The sequence below is a fragment of the Nyctibius grandis genome, chromosome 6 (genome assembly GCF_013368605.1).
Source record: "Nyctibius grandis isolate bNycGra1 chromosome 6, bNycGra1.pri, whole genome shotgun sequence".
In the NCBI taxonomy this organism is placed as follows: Eukaryota; Metazoa; Chordata; class Aves; order Nyctibiiformes; family Nyctibiidae; genus Nyctibius; species Nyctibius grandis.
Genome location: NC_090663.1, coordinates 80608865 through 80624971, shown reverse-complemented (window position 1 = coordinate 80624971; position 16107 = coordinate 80608865). Strand labels below are relative to the sequence as shown.

At 41.8% G+C, this 16107-nt stretch overlaps 1 protein-coding gene across 1 annotated transcript in view; it reads left to right on the top strand.

Moving 5' to 3' along the window:
• Positions 1-16107, top strand: part of FGF2 (fibroblast growth factor 2) — a 35895-nt gene that overhangs the window by 12706 nt on the left and 7082 nt on the right. Inside the window, 1 exon segment of the mRNA XM_068402794.1 lies at positions 10871-10974. Within this exon segment, the coding sequence (XP_068258895.1) occupies positions 10871-10974 (104 nt within the window).

Here is a 16107-nt window from a genome sequence, read left to right as displayed (position 1 = left end):
AAGCAATCGCTGTTCACTTTACTCAGCAGCACAAAATACCCAAGTTGTGTTTTGGAAGCAGAATACAGAAACTCCAGTGCTTTTAACTCTTCAAGGACTGGATGAACTTTGATCAACCAGTTTATACAAGCTGTGTGAAATGGAGAAATGGAATTGTGCGTGTTTTACACATGGGCACGTAGGCAAGGAGCACTAAGCCAGACTTGCCACAAATGTTGTATGTCACATTATTCTGAAATTGTTCTTCTGCAGGATGACTTTACTGTCCTTTATATGAAATTTATAGGGAGCATTTGAGGATGCTGTGTATTTGGTAATCAGTGTTTCCTGGGGAGAATTCCTAGTACAATAGGTATATGTTAGGTGGAGTTGGATATTGTAGGACTTGAGTGAGGATAGATGGAGAACCTGAATAGGGAAATAATTTTCATTGTATTCAGTATTTGTACTACTTAAAAAGATGAAAACTCTTAAAATTTGCAGATGTCCATGGTATGTGGCAGACTAGGTTAGTGGGTTGATATTTAAACAAGTTATTATTCTGTTCAAAGCCTTGGATTTACTCTTAAGTGCAACCGGAACTTTTTGAAGTGTTGATATTTCAGAAGTGTATATTTTTGTTGTAGATGTTTACATTTTAAAGACTGTAGGTCTGTCTGTGAGCGGTTTTATGCCTCTGGCTGGCAAAAAGGAAAAAGATACACTTACAATGTTGTCATGCAAAAGCAAAGAAATGTGCCTTTGTACGGGAGGGTGACTCACTGTTTCTCAGAGTGACACTTCATTTGCTTGATCATTTTTGTTGCTGTTCTGTGGTTTTTGTTTATTTAAAGACCACCTCTTCTGCAGAGATTTGCCTGCTGTTTTTCATATCTGTTTCTCCTTTCTCCCCCACACACGTGTTGCAGGTTTTAGGCAGCGTGTACGCAGCAACTCTGGCAACGGCACAGTTGTTTTACAACAGGCCTATGAAAGCGAGCAAAGAGTTGTTTTTGTGTTTGCAGTCTCAAGACTGGGGTTGCCTCGTATGTCAACGCAAAGCTTATCAGTTAGCAGAAGATGTTAATATGCTTAATATGTCTCTGAGAAAGAGACATCAAAAAGTGTCAGAGACTCTGTGGGAGAAAGAGAGCCAAAGATATTTCTAATTCCTGGAGATAAGTCAGAGTAGGCATCACCAGCTCACGGGCTGGGGTTTGGATCTGACCCAGCAGGCGGCTTTGGCTCTAGAAATGTCAAAATGGGGGTATTAATCTGTGTGTGTGTGTATATGCATGCGTATCTTTGATGAAGCAGCCCTTGGGTTTGGGAGGGTTTGTTATGTTAGGTGTGGAGCAAGCATGCCCGACTCTGTGTGTTGCTTGGACACCTGGCTGGGAATAGACGTTGCCCCTGAGCATGAAGGAATCGGCCAGCTTCAGCCGTAGAGTATTCGGGAGTGGGAGCTGGGTCGCAGGGTGTTGCAGTTAGCGAAGCGTTGTTGATTCTTATTTCCTCCCCTGCTTTTTTATGAACTTCCTTGCATTTCTGATACTTATTCCCTCCAGAGGTGATCCACCTCTGTAGCAGTGAGACCGCAAAATAGTTGCTGCTTTGTTCTTTCCTGTGGGCACGGAGGTGCAGAAGGACGAGTGATGGGGAGCTGGCGCAATAGCTTCACCGCAGTGTCATTCGGGGGCCTCATGGAAGGATTTTCCTTACAGGGCCTCTGCAAATATGTTGGAGATGGGCCCTGAGCCTTTGGCTTGGGTTTAGCTTTTCCACAGCAGAGACTGTAGTAACGCTGGTCATTGATCCAGAGACGTGCAGCCTGGGATTTTTCAGGGGGTACATAAACTCTCCCTTCTTGTAAACTAAGTGAGAGGTGTTTTGCTAATGATGTTTTTAGTTCAAATAAAGCGGCTATATATTAGTGAAAATGAGGGCTGAAATAGTATCAGATTCCTCCTCTCTTTCCAGGGTCCATAAGCTGCTCTGTTAGTTGCAGTATCTGGGTAAGGCATGTGTTTGCTGTTGAGAAGTTCACAAACTGCAAATAATCTCTTGGAGCATTGGCTGATCAATGGTTTTGGACCCAGAGCCCTCTAGGTAAAATGTTATATTTCACATCACATTGTTGGAGGGCGTTAATAGTGATGTTACAGTCACGAAAAGGGCTTCTCTTTCCTACTGCCTTAAGAAAGCTGTTCAAGTGAGAGGCAGAGCAGCCAAGAGCTGCATGCGCAGATGGTAGGGGGTGTAATGATGCTGGCATCTTGTCTTAGGGTATTGAGGGTGGCATTTGGGGTCCTCCAGGGAAGGGTGGAGGTACTGCAAGTAGATATCCAGCTTGTGTGGTCCTGCCCTGGGAGCAGTATTTTGGTGTGGTGGGAAAACTCTGCAGAGCATGAAAGCAGCCTGTGCACATGTACGTGTGCGTGGGGCACTGTGGTTGTGCCGTACAGCAGTGAGACGTGTGACTGCAGGAAACATCGGTGAACCCTTGTGAGCTCTGGTTTCGCTTGCATGTACAGTTGACAGTAATGAAAATGTGGCAGCAGGGTTTAGACTATGGAGTGATGGAGACCCTTGAGCAGGAGGCTGGACTAGGTGGGGTCCTTCTGACCTGAACTTTGTGTGATTCTGAGACCGTGGCTGGGTACTTATGGTTTTAGTCTGCACTGAAGTGTGTTTGTAGGGATCTTTGCTAGGTAGATTACAGTGGAAGTACAGCTTAGGCTTTAATCATACCTTTATTTGCTGTGCAAGTGTGTTCAAAGCCAGGAGATCATGGTTGGTTTTTACTTTGGGGTTTCTCTAGTGTAGTGGTTAGATTTCCCATTTCCTTATGGGAGAGTAGGAAAATGGGGATACTATGAATCCATTTGGCTAATACATCTCAGATTCCACCTACTTGAGGTGTGGGAGTTTGCCTCATGCTCCAGTACAGCACCCTCATCTTCTGTACACTTATCCCACTCCTTCTTCACTGCTGCTTGCTCTTTACGTCTCTGCCTTTTATTTTTTTCTAACGTGTTTCTGTCCCTTTCTTTCCCCACTATGACCTTTGCTTTCTCTCTTCCTGCGTGATACTGTGGCATATTCCTGCCCCAGAACATCTCAGCCAATGCAGCTGCTATGAGTAAAATAACGGGACATGGCTTTGCACATGCTGATTGCCCCAGAAAAGGGCTTGGGATGCAGGAGGCTGGCGGCACTGCTCCTCTGCGGCTGCCAACGCGTGTCCAACCGGGAGTGTGTGAGAAAGTTAGTACGAGCTCAGCAGCGAGTAACTTCCAAAATGTGCAGCTCTCTTTTTCTAAAGTATTAAGTGGCTAGAGTTTGCCAAGATCTTCTAAATAAACCAATTTTGAAGGAGTTTTTTGGCTGAACCCTTTATGATGTAGAGCAATGAAACCATTTGGGACCATTTAAGTTAGTGCAGTATTATTTGGTCTGGACCATTACAAAAGCTTTGCTGGGTTGGGAGAGCTGTAAAAGGACTTCGGAGTTTTCATTGTACATGTAATGTTTTAGTTCTAGCACTCAGGGCAATAAAAGAAGTTTTGGGAAATGTGCACGTTTTCTGTATTCTCCGCATTTGCTAGCGTCTTTTCTGTCCCTGTTGTGCTACTTGTCCATAAAATTCTTTTCTCCACTCGTGTATCCAAAACATTGGAAACACTTTTTTGAGCTCTTCAAGAAAAGATGGGGAAGATCCAGTTCATAACAGAGTTCTGAAACCCTGCCAACCACAATGCTATTAAATACCACTTTTCAGCTTCCATGTTCTTAGAAAAGTCTCTTTAAATTGTGAAATAAATGCCCATTTGTAACTCTCTCTCAAATATGCTGACTAGTTTAACTTGCAACTTGTAGATCTATCCTGACCATACGAGGGGTAGTTGTGTATATGTAACTATAATTTTACATCTGCAATCCACTAATGACATGAACGCATGCAGAAATCCATTCCTGCAGAGCTCTGCTGGCTGCAGGGGAGGAACAAATCAAAATGGTCGTGTTTTTCTGTGTTTAATGTGTCACAGGATCAGGACATGATGTAAAAAAAAAACCCAACTTCCAACTTTTGAACCTATGTAATGTATACATCACAGAATCACAGAGTGGTTAAGAGTTGGAAGGGACCTCTGGAGATCATCTAGTCCAACCCCCTGCCAAAGCAGGGTCACCCAGAGCACGTTGCACAGGGTCGCGTCCAGGCGGGTTTTGAATATCTTGACAGGAGACTCCACACCCTCCCTGGGCAGCCTGTCCCAGTGCTCTGTCACCCTCGAAGTAAAGAAGCTTTTCCTCATACTCAGATGGAACTTCCCATGTTTCAGCTTGTGCCCATTGCCCCTTGTCCTGTCACTGGGCACCACTGAGAAGATTCTGCCCCCCTCCTCTTGACACCCACCCCTAAGGTATTTGTAAGTGTTGATAAGATCCCCTCTCAGTCTTCTCTTCTCCAAGCTGAAGAGACGCAGCTCTCTCAGCCTCTCCTCATAGGAGAGATGCTCCAGTCCTCTGATCATCTTTGTAGCCCTTCGCTGGACTCTCTTCAGTCAGGGAGCTGTTTTGAAGGGGTTTGATCTTCTGTAAATTGTCTTAAAACAAAAATGACTGTTTATAGTCATTCAGCCTTTCAGATGCTGGTAGGAAGCTCTCTGCCTGAGTGTCAGTGTTGGCAAGAGTGCCCCTGCAGATTTCCTGTGCGAATGGAAAGGAAGCTGGCAGAAAAGCCCAGGTTCATCTTGTATGCTCATTTGTGTGTATATATACAGAACAGCTGTATTTGTCCAGGAGGGGCTGTGTGTAGTGGGAGGTGGGGAAAACTCTCTGTCAGGCATTTTGGTGCACATTGCAGTGTGGCACAAAATCCTTTAATGCCACAAACTACACTGGTTGCAGTGGAAATTCAGGTTAGGCTGTAGCTCGTATTGTTCTTCAGCCAAAACATCAGCGAATACGTGTTCTTAACACAGCCTCTATGTACTGTGAAGAAAAAATGTCCCCCCTCTATTCTTTTTTGTATACTACTGGAAGGTATAGTAGGTTCACTCGGGCTACATCCAAAGTGATGTGTTTTCCTAGTTAATGGTCATCTCCTTAAGTAAGTGTTGCTGTTTGGATAATCTCCCATATAGAGATGTAGATGGTATTGTAAGCAAGAAGTCATATGACTGTAAAATAAAATCTGGATATTCTGAGTATTAGATTACCCTTACAGCTTTAGAAGGCTGTGTGTGTGTATATATATATATATATATATATATATGTATGTATCAGTCTTTAACGATAGCTCTAACAATGTCAGACAACTAGGTGCTGAGTTAGGGCTCCTTTTGCATGTCCTGTCAAAATTCTCACAGGATTTAGCCTGCCTTTATTTTGCCTCAGCTATGGTTCACCGACCTTGCTGTGAAAAACCGTTGACAAGCCATTGATATTCTCTGTTTCAACTGCTGCGTTGAGATGCAGAGGTTGCTGTGGATCCCGGTGGAAGAGCTGGGGCTCAGTGAGCTCTCTCAGGGAGGCCGCTGTAAGATGCAGAATTCCCATGTTCTGGAAATGGGATGCACCGCCCTCAGCAGCTGGAGACAGGACTTGGATGGAGACTACCCGTGGAAAGCATTTTGCAGTTCATTTGCAGTTCACGATGAACAGCTTGTGATTTTTTTTTTTTTTTTTTTTTTAATGGGGATCCTTTTGCAAAACTTGAGGAAAAACTCATCATAACAGAATGACTAAAAAAAGAAAATATGTGGAGCCATAATTAAAAATTTCTGATTTGTACCTTTGCATGTTTTTCCTGTGCTGAACACTCAAGTTTTATGGTCTTACCTGAGGAATGGTGATGCTGCTGTGGGGGTGAGTTACCTGAGGAAGGGCCGTGGCACAGCTCGTGGTACTTCACTCCCGCGTTCATTATGGCACAGAGGAATTGGAAAATGTGGTTCCAAGGAGAAGAGTGCGATGTGATCTCCTGATGTCACGGGCAGGGTGAGCACGGAGAGATTTGCTCATGGTGTGCTGTCAGATATGTGTGTCTTTTCCCTATAATTGGAACATTATATGCATTTCTTGCTTTTAAGCCAGGTAGCTTTTAAGCAATCATCTTCTGATTAAAAATTTGTTTAATGCCTTCAGTCCTGCATACTGTAAATACCTATTGATCAATTTAATTTTGGTTTGAGAATTCTGTCTTTACACAGCTTGTTCTTTTTCTGTCCTACGATGCCACATCTGGTTTAGTGCTTTTAACTATACAGCTTTTCAGAGGGCTGTACAGTGGCTTCTCTGGGCTTGGTATATTTTCTTCTGGGAAAATCTTCACTGCAGTATCGTGGCCCGTGTTGTTATAGCCATAAATTGCCTTTTGTTAACAGATTCATTTGTTCAGGTAACAAGCTTGTGATTGTGCTGAATACAGGAACAGGGAAATGGCTCAAAGGAGAGTTTTATTTAGGATACTTTTATAATTTTATCTTACAGTATTAGAAGTTCATGTCAGAGAAAGGTTTTAAATCCATCTCCTGAACTATAGTATAGTTCAGTGTCTTTACTTTATTCCATTCATGTTTTATAAGTGTTTTTACATCTTCCCGAAGGTAGAACTTTATCCTTCTTCCTCAGAGTTTCTACCCTGGCGTGAAATTAAATTTGTTTGTCTTGCACTTCATTTCTTCTTACTTGGCAGAAAAAGGGAACATGATCATCCTTGGGCTTATTATGAAGAGATACAAAAGAAAGTCTTAATAGTAGTAGTAAATTTACTGAGTCCTTTTTAGTTGTCAGTGCCTGAAGGTCGTGTAGGTTATAATTGGGATAGAATGTTTTTTATTTCATAACTTTGTGATGATTTAGCCTCAGTCAAGATGTTTGCTCAGTGTGCCGATTCTCTGTTGTCACCAACCCAGCAGGCATCGACCATAGCCTCGCGCTCGGCGTTCATCACAAATTCAAGGGCACGCTACGAATGTGAACAGTGCCGTAACTTACTGCTGTGCTGGAGGGGGCCCTCCCAAAGCACTGCCAGAATAACTGAGAAAATGTGCCTTTTTGGCCCTCAGTTCGTTAATTAGGTGTTTCACAACAATCTGTGCTACTTTTTTTGGATTACAGACTCCTTAATTAGTTTACTTTCACGGATCAGGTTTTGAGGTTCAGGTATGCCGAAAACAAATATTACGGGCAGATCTGAAGTGATGACCCGTGCCTGAACTATTGCTATTGGTGACCTAAAGGCTGCAAAAGGTACGGATCATTGGTGTCAAGTGTTACATTTCCCTTATGACTGATGGTACCAAGTTGCATTGTGCTAAACCTAAAATTGTTGCTTCTGGGGATGGCTGCATGGTCAAAATGTGTTTGATCAGTAAGGCTGGATTATATCTTGGCATCTCCAGATCAACATAACACTGTGGCAAATACTTAACCTTATGTTAATAAAGCCATAAAATAATGCTGAAACCCAGCAAACTTACAGTACTGCTCTCGCTCTGTTTATTCGTGTGTTTTTTGACTTGGAGAGGAAAATCCAGTAAAGCTGATTTTGCTTTTGGGGCTTTCAGTGTATTGCAGCGCTTTTCAAATGCTTCAGGAAAAGATTTTTTTTTTTTTCTTTTTTAAAGAGTAACGCTTTTCACAAGCTTCTCCAAACTATACAAATATTTTTACAGGCCTTAAAAACCTTTGCTACAAGTTTGTTTTTACAGAATCTGAACTTCTGGCCTGGTATGACGCTGTAGGAGTTGGTGTGCTTTTTTTGTCAAGAGAAAGTCACGAAGCGTAATAATTCCGTGCTGCAGTAATTAATATTCCTTTTCAGCTATTTCACGCAGCTGTTTCTTGTTCAGTGTGCGGTGAAAGCTGCATGCTCGGGCACATCTCAAAAGTCCATTTCCCCCAGTCCTGTCCAGAGCACTTCTCCATGTTCTTGCTTCCCCAGAGGGCACGGAGTTGCCCTGAAGGTTTTAGAAGCTGTTCCCGAGTCTGATTTTGGCCTAGTGACTCGGGAGAGCTGTGTTTTGGATACTGGATTCTGGGATGAAATTAAACATTTCACCTTACTTTTTATGACTACAAAAGTTTCTGTATTCCTTGGAAGTCTGAAGTTATTAGTGAATTAGGAGAGGTTTATTTTCTTTGTGCAAAATGGCAACAGACACGTAATTCATAAGAAACCATTTTATCTTTAGAGTGCAGTATTTATGTTAATGTGGCTTCAGTTGTGTGTACAAGTTAGTGGATTTACGAGCAGCTCTTACTGATGTCTGCCTGTATCTAGGGAGAAATCAGATGAAATAATTTTAATGCTTAAAAAAGGGTTTGCAGCAATTATCCTAAAGATTTCATGTTCGTGTATTCTTATTGTTGGAGTTTCTTCAGTCCTGTCTTTAGGAGCAACAGAAGTAAACCAAGAAAGCTTTCAGTTGTATTGCAAAAATCTCTTTTTCCCCACAACAAAAAGCCAAATAAGCAGCAGTGTCCCTCTGAACCTCAAGAGATGCTCCTGCTCCAAAATTTACAGTCACTTCAGGCATTTATTCTGGTGGCTTAAAAGGTCAAGCTTTTTAAAACTGCATCATTAAAGAGAAAAAACTATATACTCCCCAAAAGCAGGTTGGTGAACGAAGCTCGTGCCTGAGATGATGTACACCAGTATTGCCCATCAGGCTTTCCCCACTATGCTGTAATACCAGCCTTACTGTATAGAACCAGGTATGTGTTTCTCGTGAACCCTTCAAAGAAAGAAATGGGCATCCACAAACTGATGCAAGTCCTTGGCTGAGTGCTTTTGAGTGAACGGAGCACAGCTGTTGATTCCTCTAGCTGGGCTTTTATCGTGGTCAGATCTCGGTATAATCTGTTCAAATAGAAAATGTTTTTAACTAATTCCCAGAAAGATTTCTGGGATGCAAGCAGAAGGAAGGAGAAGTTCCAGTCTAGTCCATTTTTGGAAACACCGATAGTCGTGCACCAGATGAGTCATATCCTTCATTTGGACACCTGATGGACACATAACCAGTACCAGCTTGCGACATTCTGCTTGTTCCTTCTTTAGCTGCTGCAGTTCTTTGGCAAAAGTCTTCTTGGTCTTTATACATCCCAAGAAGGTGAGAAGCTGTTTCTAAACTGTTCCTCACTTCTCTTGCCAGTGTTGCAATGATCTTACTTCCTGTTACAGAAATACAGTTGCTCTTAAAAATCCCTGTTTAGTGGAACTGTGGATGAAAGGATGGTATTACACAGAGAAACAGCATTCATCTGGGCTTGCTTCTAATGGCTCTTTAAGTGAGCGGGTTTGCATATACAGGTTTCACTGGAACCAATGGCCATCCAGAATAGAGGAAAACCAGGGATCTGGGGAGGTCCGATTTCTTGTGTTCTGCTGTTACTGAAATGGTTGTGTTTGTTTTTAGCAGAAATCAGGTTGAATCGTACTGCCTGTGCAAGCTGGCTTGGTGGGGTGGAGCTGCTGGGAATGGGCATGTATTTTCTGTGAGGGGGAGAAGAAAGGACCACATGTCAAGCTGCAGGCAGTCCAAAGAGCTCACTTGAGTTGCTGTGTGGGACCTTTCCCCCTTTTAAAGTGATGTTTTAAATAATCAAAGTTACATTTTCAGAGGGAGATGTTCTAAAAGTGGTCAGAATAGAACAGGATCTTCTGTGAGGTTTAGGACAACATGTACTTTGCTTCTTTTTCCTCCTCCTCCTCCAGAAAATGTCAGTTCCAACAGAGTGTTTAGATTTCTTTTGAGCTGCAAATACCCAAGTCACGTAGAAGGTATCTGGTGGACTTTTCCATGGTATTTGGTGTCATTTCTTGTATTGTAGTATTCCCCATCCTGTGTAGCTAATGGTTGAAAAACCTGAACTTTGAGGTGCAGTGTCATAGATACTCCTGGTAAGGTTAGGCTGAAATGCACCAAAGGTGCAACTTCCTGGCTCCGCTGTTATAACTACTTAAAGGCTCGATTCATGTCTCGTTCTGAATGCAATGGCTGGAATAATCAGGGAAGAAAAGAGAAATAGCAAACAGCTCTTGTGGAGTTAGGTAGAGGCCGCTTTTGTCTCATAGCTTGAAAGAAGCCGTGGGCAAAGGGGAGAATATGTGTGTTAATCTACAGTAGTGGATGTGATTTGTGGCTAGAAAAATCAGTTTAGACTTTGTGTTAATTCACAGGCAGTAGCTAAAAGCTGTGTGATACGGCCTTATAGATTTTCAAAAAAACATGACTGTTAATTTTCTTAAATAATTGATTGAAGTAAACTTGCTTTTCGTGTTCCTGATTTGTGTAACACCACTTCTTGTGTCTTTGCTTCTGCAGTTCTATTTGTTTATTCTAATCACTTGGTGGATGTATGATGTAAACTAATTGGTACTTTCCTGTTGGGAACTGCTAGAACATTTAGCAAGCGATACAGTCCTGAATGGTCTTAATCGTAGTCCAGACTCATGCCTCTGACAATCTAGCTGTGTAGAATTGCATGCATTCAATGTCCAATGCTGTTCTATAAATACTAAGAAATATCTGTGTAAGAAAATAGCTATGAAAAATTCCCATTTTCTATGAGCAGCTGATTGTGCTATAAGTGGTCCTTCAAGGAGTTTTATGGATTTTTAAATTGCTTTTTTGTGAAATGAAGGTAGACTAGTAACTCACGCTCGTTGTTGCCAATTTGACAATAGCTACTTATGTTGTAATAAGCATTTTCTTTGAAAAATGGGATCAGAAGGGTGGAGTGTGCAAGTTTACTATCTTCGCTGCAAGCTGAAGCTCAGGCTTTCTCTGGTTGTAGATTTGAAACAGTCGGCTTCACTGTCAAGTGCTGAAGGGCCACGTTGGCCGTGAAAATTGACTTTTGTCTTTTTTGTTCGCAGTCAAACTGCAACTTCAAGCAGAAGAAAGAGGAGTGGTGTCAATCAAAGGTGTAAGTGCAAATCGCTTTCTGGCTATGAAGGAGGATGGCAGGTTGCTGGCCTTGGTAAGCAGTGTTTTTTTGATGTTTCTGTATGTGTCTGTCTGTGTTGGTAGGTCCCCTCCTTGCTCTGCATTGAGTAACCTCTCCTCCAGCAGGACTTAGCTTCTCTGTGTGTGCTTTATCAGGGAGAAATCAGCTCTGCACAACTTCTGTCAATTAATTGAACCATGAACAAGGCAGAGATGGGTATGTCTGCACTCACCTAGAAGCTGCAAAATTTAACTGGAATGCCTGTCTGAGAGAGAAAAATCATAGTGATCATGTGTAGAAGGAAATTTTAAGAACAAATGAAGAATGAAGTCTCTCCCTTTTTCCCCCCCATGAGTATTTTTTTCCTCTTTCACTTACTTTCACATAAAGTGATTGTGAAGACCCTTTTAAAGTAGGAAGTAAAGCCAATTTCTTTAAATTTTGACTTTTATGACAGTAATCTGTATATATTGTTTACTCATTTTCCTCTTTGTAAAGAATCAAGTCATTTTGGTCCAAAGTAGAAAACTGTCGAGAAAAAAATTTTGGAAATATGATGATAAAATTTAAAAAAACCAGTTATTAAATGTAGGTAAATTAAACTAGTCTCTAATGAGACTAGTTTTAACTCCATGCATTTTATTGGTATCAGCTTAATTTGTAACTGTGTTTTAAAGCCAATAGGTTTAGCAGACTGAAAGTTAATAAGGTCTCGTCGAGCTAGATTATAAATTTTGCTTTAAGAGCTGCAGTTACATTCATTTTGCTTATGAGACATAGACACTTTAAATCTCTCATCCATATTTATACCCTTCAGTGCAGACAAACTTCCAGCATTTGTGAATTACCACTGTAGGGCATCCCACTGCAATTTTAGTTTGAAAGAATCCCTGAAGCTTTAGTATCTTGAACACAGCCCTGTTCAGCTTCTGTGCAAGTCCCCACCAGTAACAGGTGTTAATAATAAAGCGAATTCCTAACCCAGCTGAACGGCAGCTACTGAAAGACCCGTGCCAAGGGCTGCAGAAATTACTGCTCATTCCCCTTGGTTCTGCCTAAGTGAAACGAGGCTGAAGGCAAACAAAACACGGAGCAGTTTTACATGAGCAGGGATCCCTGGTGCACTCCTCAGCACTGCACGTCTCTGGCTCCAGGAAGCCCCTTTTGTTTATGCCTGTGAATACAGTTAAAGAACCTGTTTCAAGTTACAGCGTTATTTAGTCGGCTGTTGTGTGACAGCTCAGTTGAAGAAAATGTGAGGAGTCGTCCACTGTGCTATTCTTGAATTAAGGATAATTGGGAATTTCCTGTGGTGCTGGTGTGGTGGCATTCGGCTTCCTGTTCAAATTGCCCTCTTTATCCTGAGTGACAGTGAATGGTCAAAATAGGGTGTTTAGCACCATTTGTAAAATTACAAACACCTGAGTGAGTTTATATTTGGCATTTCCAACCTACTGTTGCATGGTGGGTTTTTAGTTGTAGAACATGCTTCCCTTGCAGCTGTATGCAGCAATTTTATCTGCTTAGCTCTTGTAAGGCGACATGTGTGAAGAGTATCTGCCGTTCACTCGGAATTACTCTCTCAAAATCTGGTGAAGTTGGGTCACTTTGTGCTTCTCACTTGAGATTATACAACATTTGTTTTGTTTTGCTTGCTTTCTGGAAATGGCTATTACTTGAATCACGCAAACACTGCTTCCTGCGGTTCTGCATTTTGCTGTTCATAGGTGAACACTCTCTACCCTCTCGTTCTTCACCCAGCCTAATGAATACTTCTGCAATTCCATGATCACTTTCTGCAGCACAGGCAATGTTTTTTCCATGGGGATCTCTGTATGATGACTTCCAAGTTTGTGGCCAATTGTGCCTCTGCTATTTTCTGCCTATAAACACATTCAGTAACTGTTCCTAATTGCCAGCATTTCCTTTTCAGTTTGAGCAGTGTTGTGTTTCAGTGAGAGCTTTGAAAGAGCATATGCTGGAAATCTTTGCGGTGAAGTGATCTCGTCACTGCCCATGAATTCATATCTGCTGAAACCTCTCATTATTTCTTTTAAAACATTATGGAACTTTAATTTCTAAATGCCTATTTAGTTCTCTAATCCACTGGTCACTCGAGTACTATTCTGTTTTACATCTGTTTTGTTTCTTTGTATTTTTTCTTTCATCTGTTTTACTATTCTGTCTTACATCTGTTATTCTTTTTTACATCTGTTTTGTTTCTTTGTATTTACTACTTTTCGGTGTCAAGGATCAATTTGCCTAGCATCCTTGTTTTAGAAATATATTGACGTCTTCAAAAATACTTTCACAAATTATTATTCAGTCCTGTTGGATTATTCACCTAATTGGATGTTGTTGTAATTACTTTGTTGAGATGTGTCTTTATGGTTTGTTCTGAGTTGGATTTTGCAAAATGATTTATTGCACAGCAAGCATATCATGGCTTATACGGCTTTTAATTCAGCAGTTTCATGCTCTCTGTTTACTAACAGACTCAGTTGTTGCGGGGGAGAGGTGGTCTTTACCAGTTCAGTCACTGGAGGAAGTGGCTGGTTATTAATGCAGCTCGTCAAAACCTCCCCTTGGAAAATGCTGTTTTACCTAAAAATATTTGTGCAGAAATGTATCTATTCCATCAGATTTTTAATGGAAAAATCGAACCATTTAACTTCTAACCTGGCTCATTTTGACTTTACGGTTTCATTTAATTTTTATAATGAAATATTTTCACTTTATGGAATTAAATGTGTTTGATTATTTGATTTCATGAAGAAAGTTCTCAAAATTTCCTATGAAAGGGAGAATTGCACTTTTGACTAACTTTTATATTTAATGAGAAATAATTTGTCATTTAAGGATAGGACCTGTTGGTTCTGTCTGTCATGCTTATGTGGTTTCCCTATGACCAGTCAGGTTTTGCCAGAGTGGCAAGGACTTGACTTGAGGGGAAATGCTTCTCTTTTGATGTTACTGATTAAAATTGTGGTACAAGAATATTTGTGAGAATAACCTTTGTTTCCTGGCCCTTTTGTAGTTAGAAAAGGCTAAACACGGTCATCACTTTTCTCGGGTCATACTCCATCTGCTGTGGTAGTTACAGGTTAACCCTCTGGTTTCAGTTTTGAGAATGAACAAACTTGAGGAATTTCAATGCCTAACCTGAGTCCAAAATGTCCAAACTAGTCAATTGGCATAACACGATACTAAGGCAGATGCAGCTTGCACTGAAACATCAGTCAGTGGGTGGCGTTTGGCCGTGCAAAGAAGGGAGGAAGAACTTTGTCGCAGGAAGTTGCTGTCTCTTTCAGTCAACTAATCTGCCCTGGGTGAATCACCTTGAGGATTTTTGGCTACTGTAAGTGGTGGCACACGGCAGACTGTAGTACAAGCGTGGCTATGACCAACATTGCTAATGTTAAAAACTCTTGCACTTGGCATTTTATTTAGTCGCTCAGACTTCTTCTGGATGGAGGTCTTGCTTGGCAGCAGACAAATACTGGTGGCAGGGCAGGCGCCGAGCGGCACTTGCTCCCCGCCACTGCCCCAAGTGTTTTCCCTTCCTCGATCCTTTTCACGAAGGGCTGTAGGGTTCAGGTACTTCATGCTGTGCTGTGAAAGCTTGCACTGCCAGAGCATCGCTTTGATTGCAGCCTAGACCAAAGTGTATTTAAAAACCCCAGTGATAGCCAGGGTTTTTCCACGGGCTGAGGTTCACAACGCGGTGGCCGGCATCCCACTCCTGCTGGACAGCAGTCCAGCTTCCAACATGTCGCCTTTGGCAGATGTTAAGGAATACACAGTTCGTGAAGCTTGAGCTAGCATTCGTCACCTAAATGCTCACTTTTATGTCAAAATATTTACATTGGCAATGTACTGTAGGAAAGCACTGGTATCACATATGCCTTGTGGAGAAAGAAGGACCTGAGTGTCCAGAGCGAATCGCATGGAACCTTCCAAAATATCTTTATGAATGTAAAAAAAAAAAAAAATTGTCTTTTTATCTGTTCCTTTTTTCACCCTTTTTTGATTATTTTTTATAACACTCATTAATTGCCTGAAAATCTGTTTGAGGAGTTTAATCTATTTTACTTTTTAAACCTGAGAGATATGAGGAAGGCTAAATAAAAACGATGCCTTTCTTTGAGTTGTGATTGTGTTTACTTTGTGGATTTAGTGCCTAGGCAAGGGGTCGTGCAAATTTGCCTTTCATCTGTACGGGGGGTCTTGTCGTGGCGGCTTCAGTTCACCCTGGGCGCACTGGAAGCCATCTCCCTCCTAGCAGAGGTTGAAGCTGGGCCAGGAGGGCTGTTTGTAGACTCGGTTCCTGCTGGTGTCAGGCAGCTGATCTGCCTTCCCGGCTCCGCAGCCGTACCTGACCGGGACTGCCCGGCAGCCTGCGTAGAGAGCCCAGGTGCTGCGGCATTCGGAGGCCGTGCTCTGCCCGGTACCGCCTCAGCGCCTGTGCCACCTGCTGTCTTGGTGCTTCCAGAAGTGCCACTGCTTCAGGCAGGAGGCGAAGGCAAGGTGTCAGCCAGCCGTGATGGTCTCTTTGCCAGAGTTTCCAGCTTGGGCAATTGTACTGAACTTGCCTGAACTCCGCTTAAAATTTATTTTTGTTCTTAGATGCTGCTTTTCTTTATATGGATTCTGTGCCCTCTTACGGCTGCTGTAGTCCATTTCAGGCTTGGATCTGTGACTTGACGTGATTAATGCATCTGTTTTCACATTGCTGGAATGAAAGGCATTAAAATACGCTTTATCTTGAGAAAGATTATTTAAAACACAAATCATATGGAATTGTTAATTTGATTTCTGCTATTTGAAATGTAAAAATATGAGTTATACAAATGACAAATTGCATATGGATTTTCTCTTATAAGTTCTTTTCGTTAGAAACCTAAATTTGTATCTGAAAATAGTTGAAGGAAGAAACCTATTTCAAGACATATGTTTGGAGACAGCTCGCTTTATTGCAGACTGCATTTGAATGCCTTAATTGCTTGCAGCTACAGAAACCTGGCATATATGAGGAATTACTCTTCTCTTGTATGTTTTTGTGCATACTGCATGAAGTTTAGTTGTTCCAAGCTCACTTTTGCATTCTGGTTGGATACTTCATCTATTCATTAATATTAACAGAACATTGTAACAATGAGTAGCCTG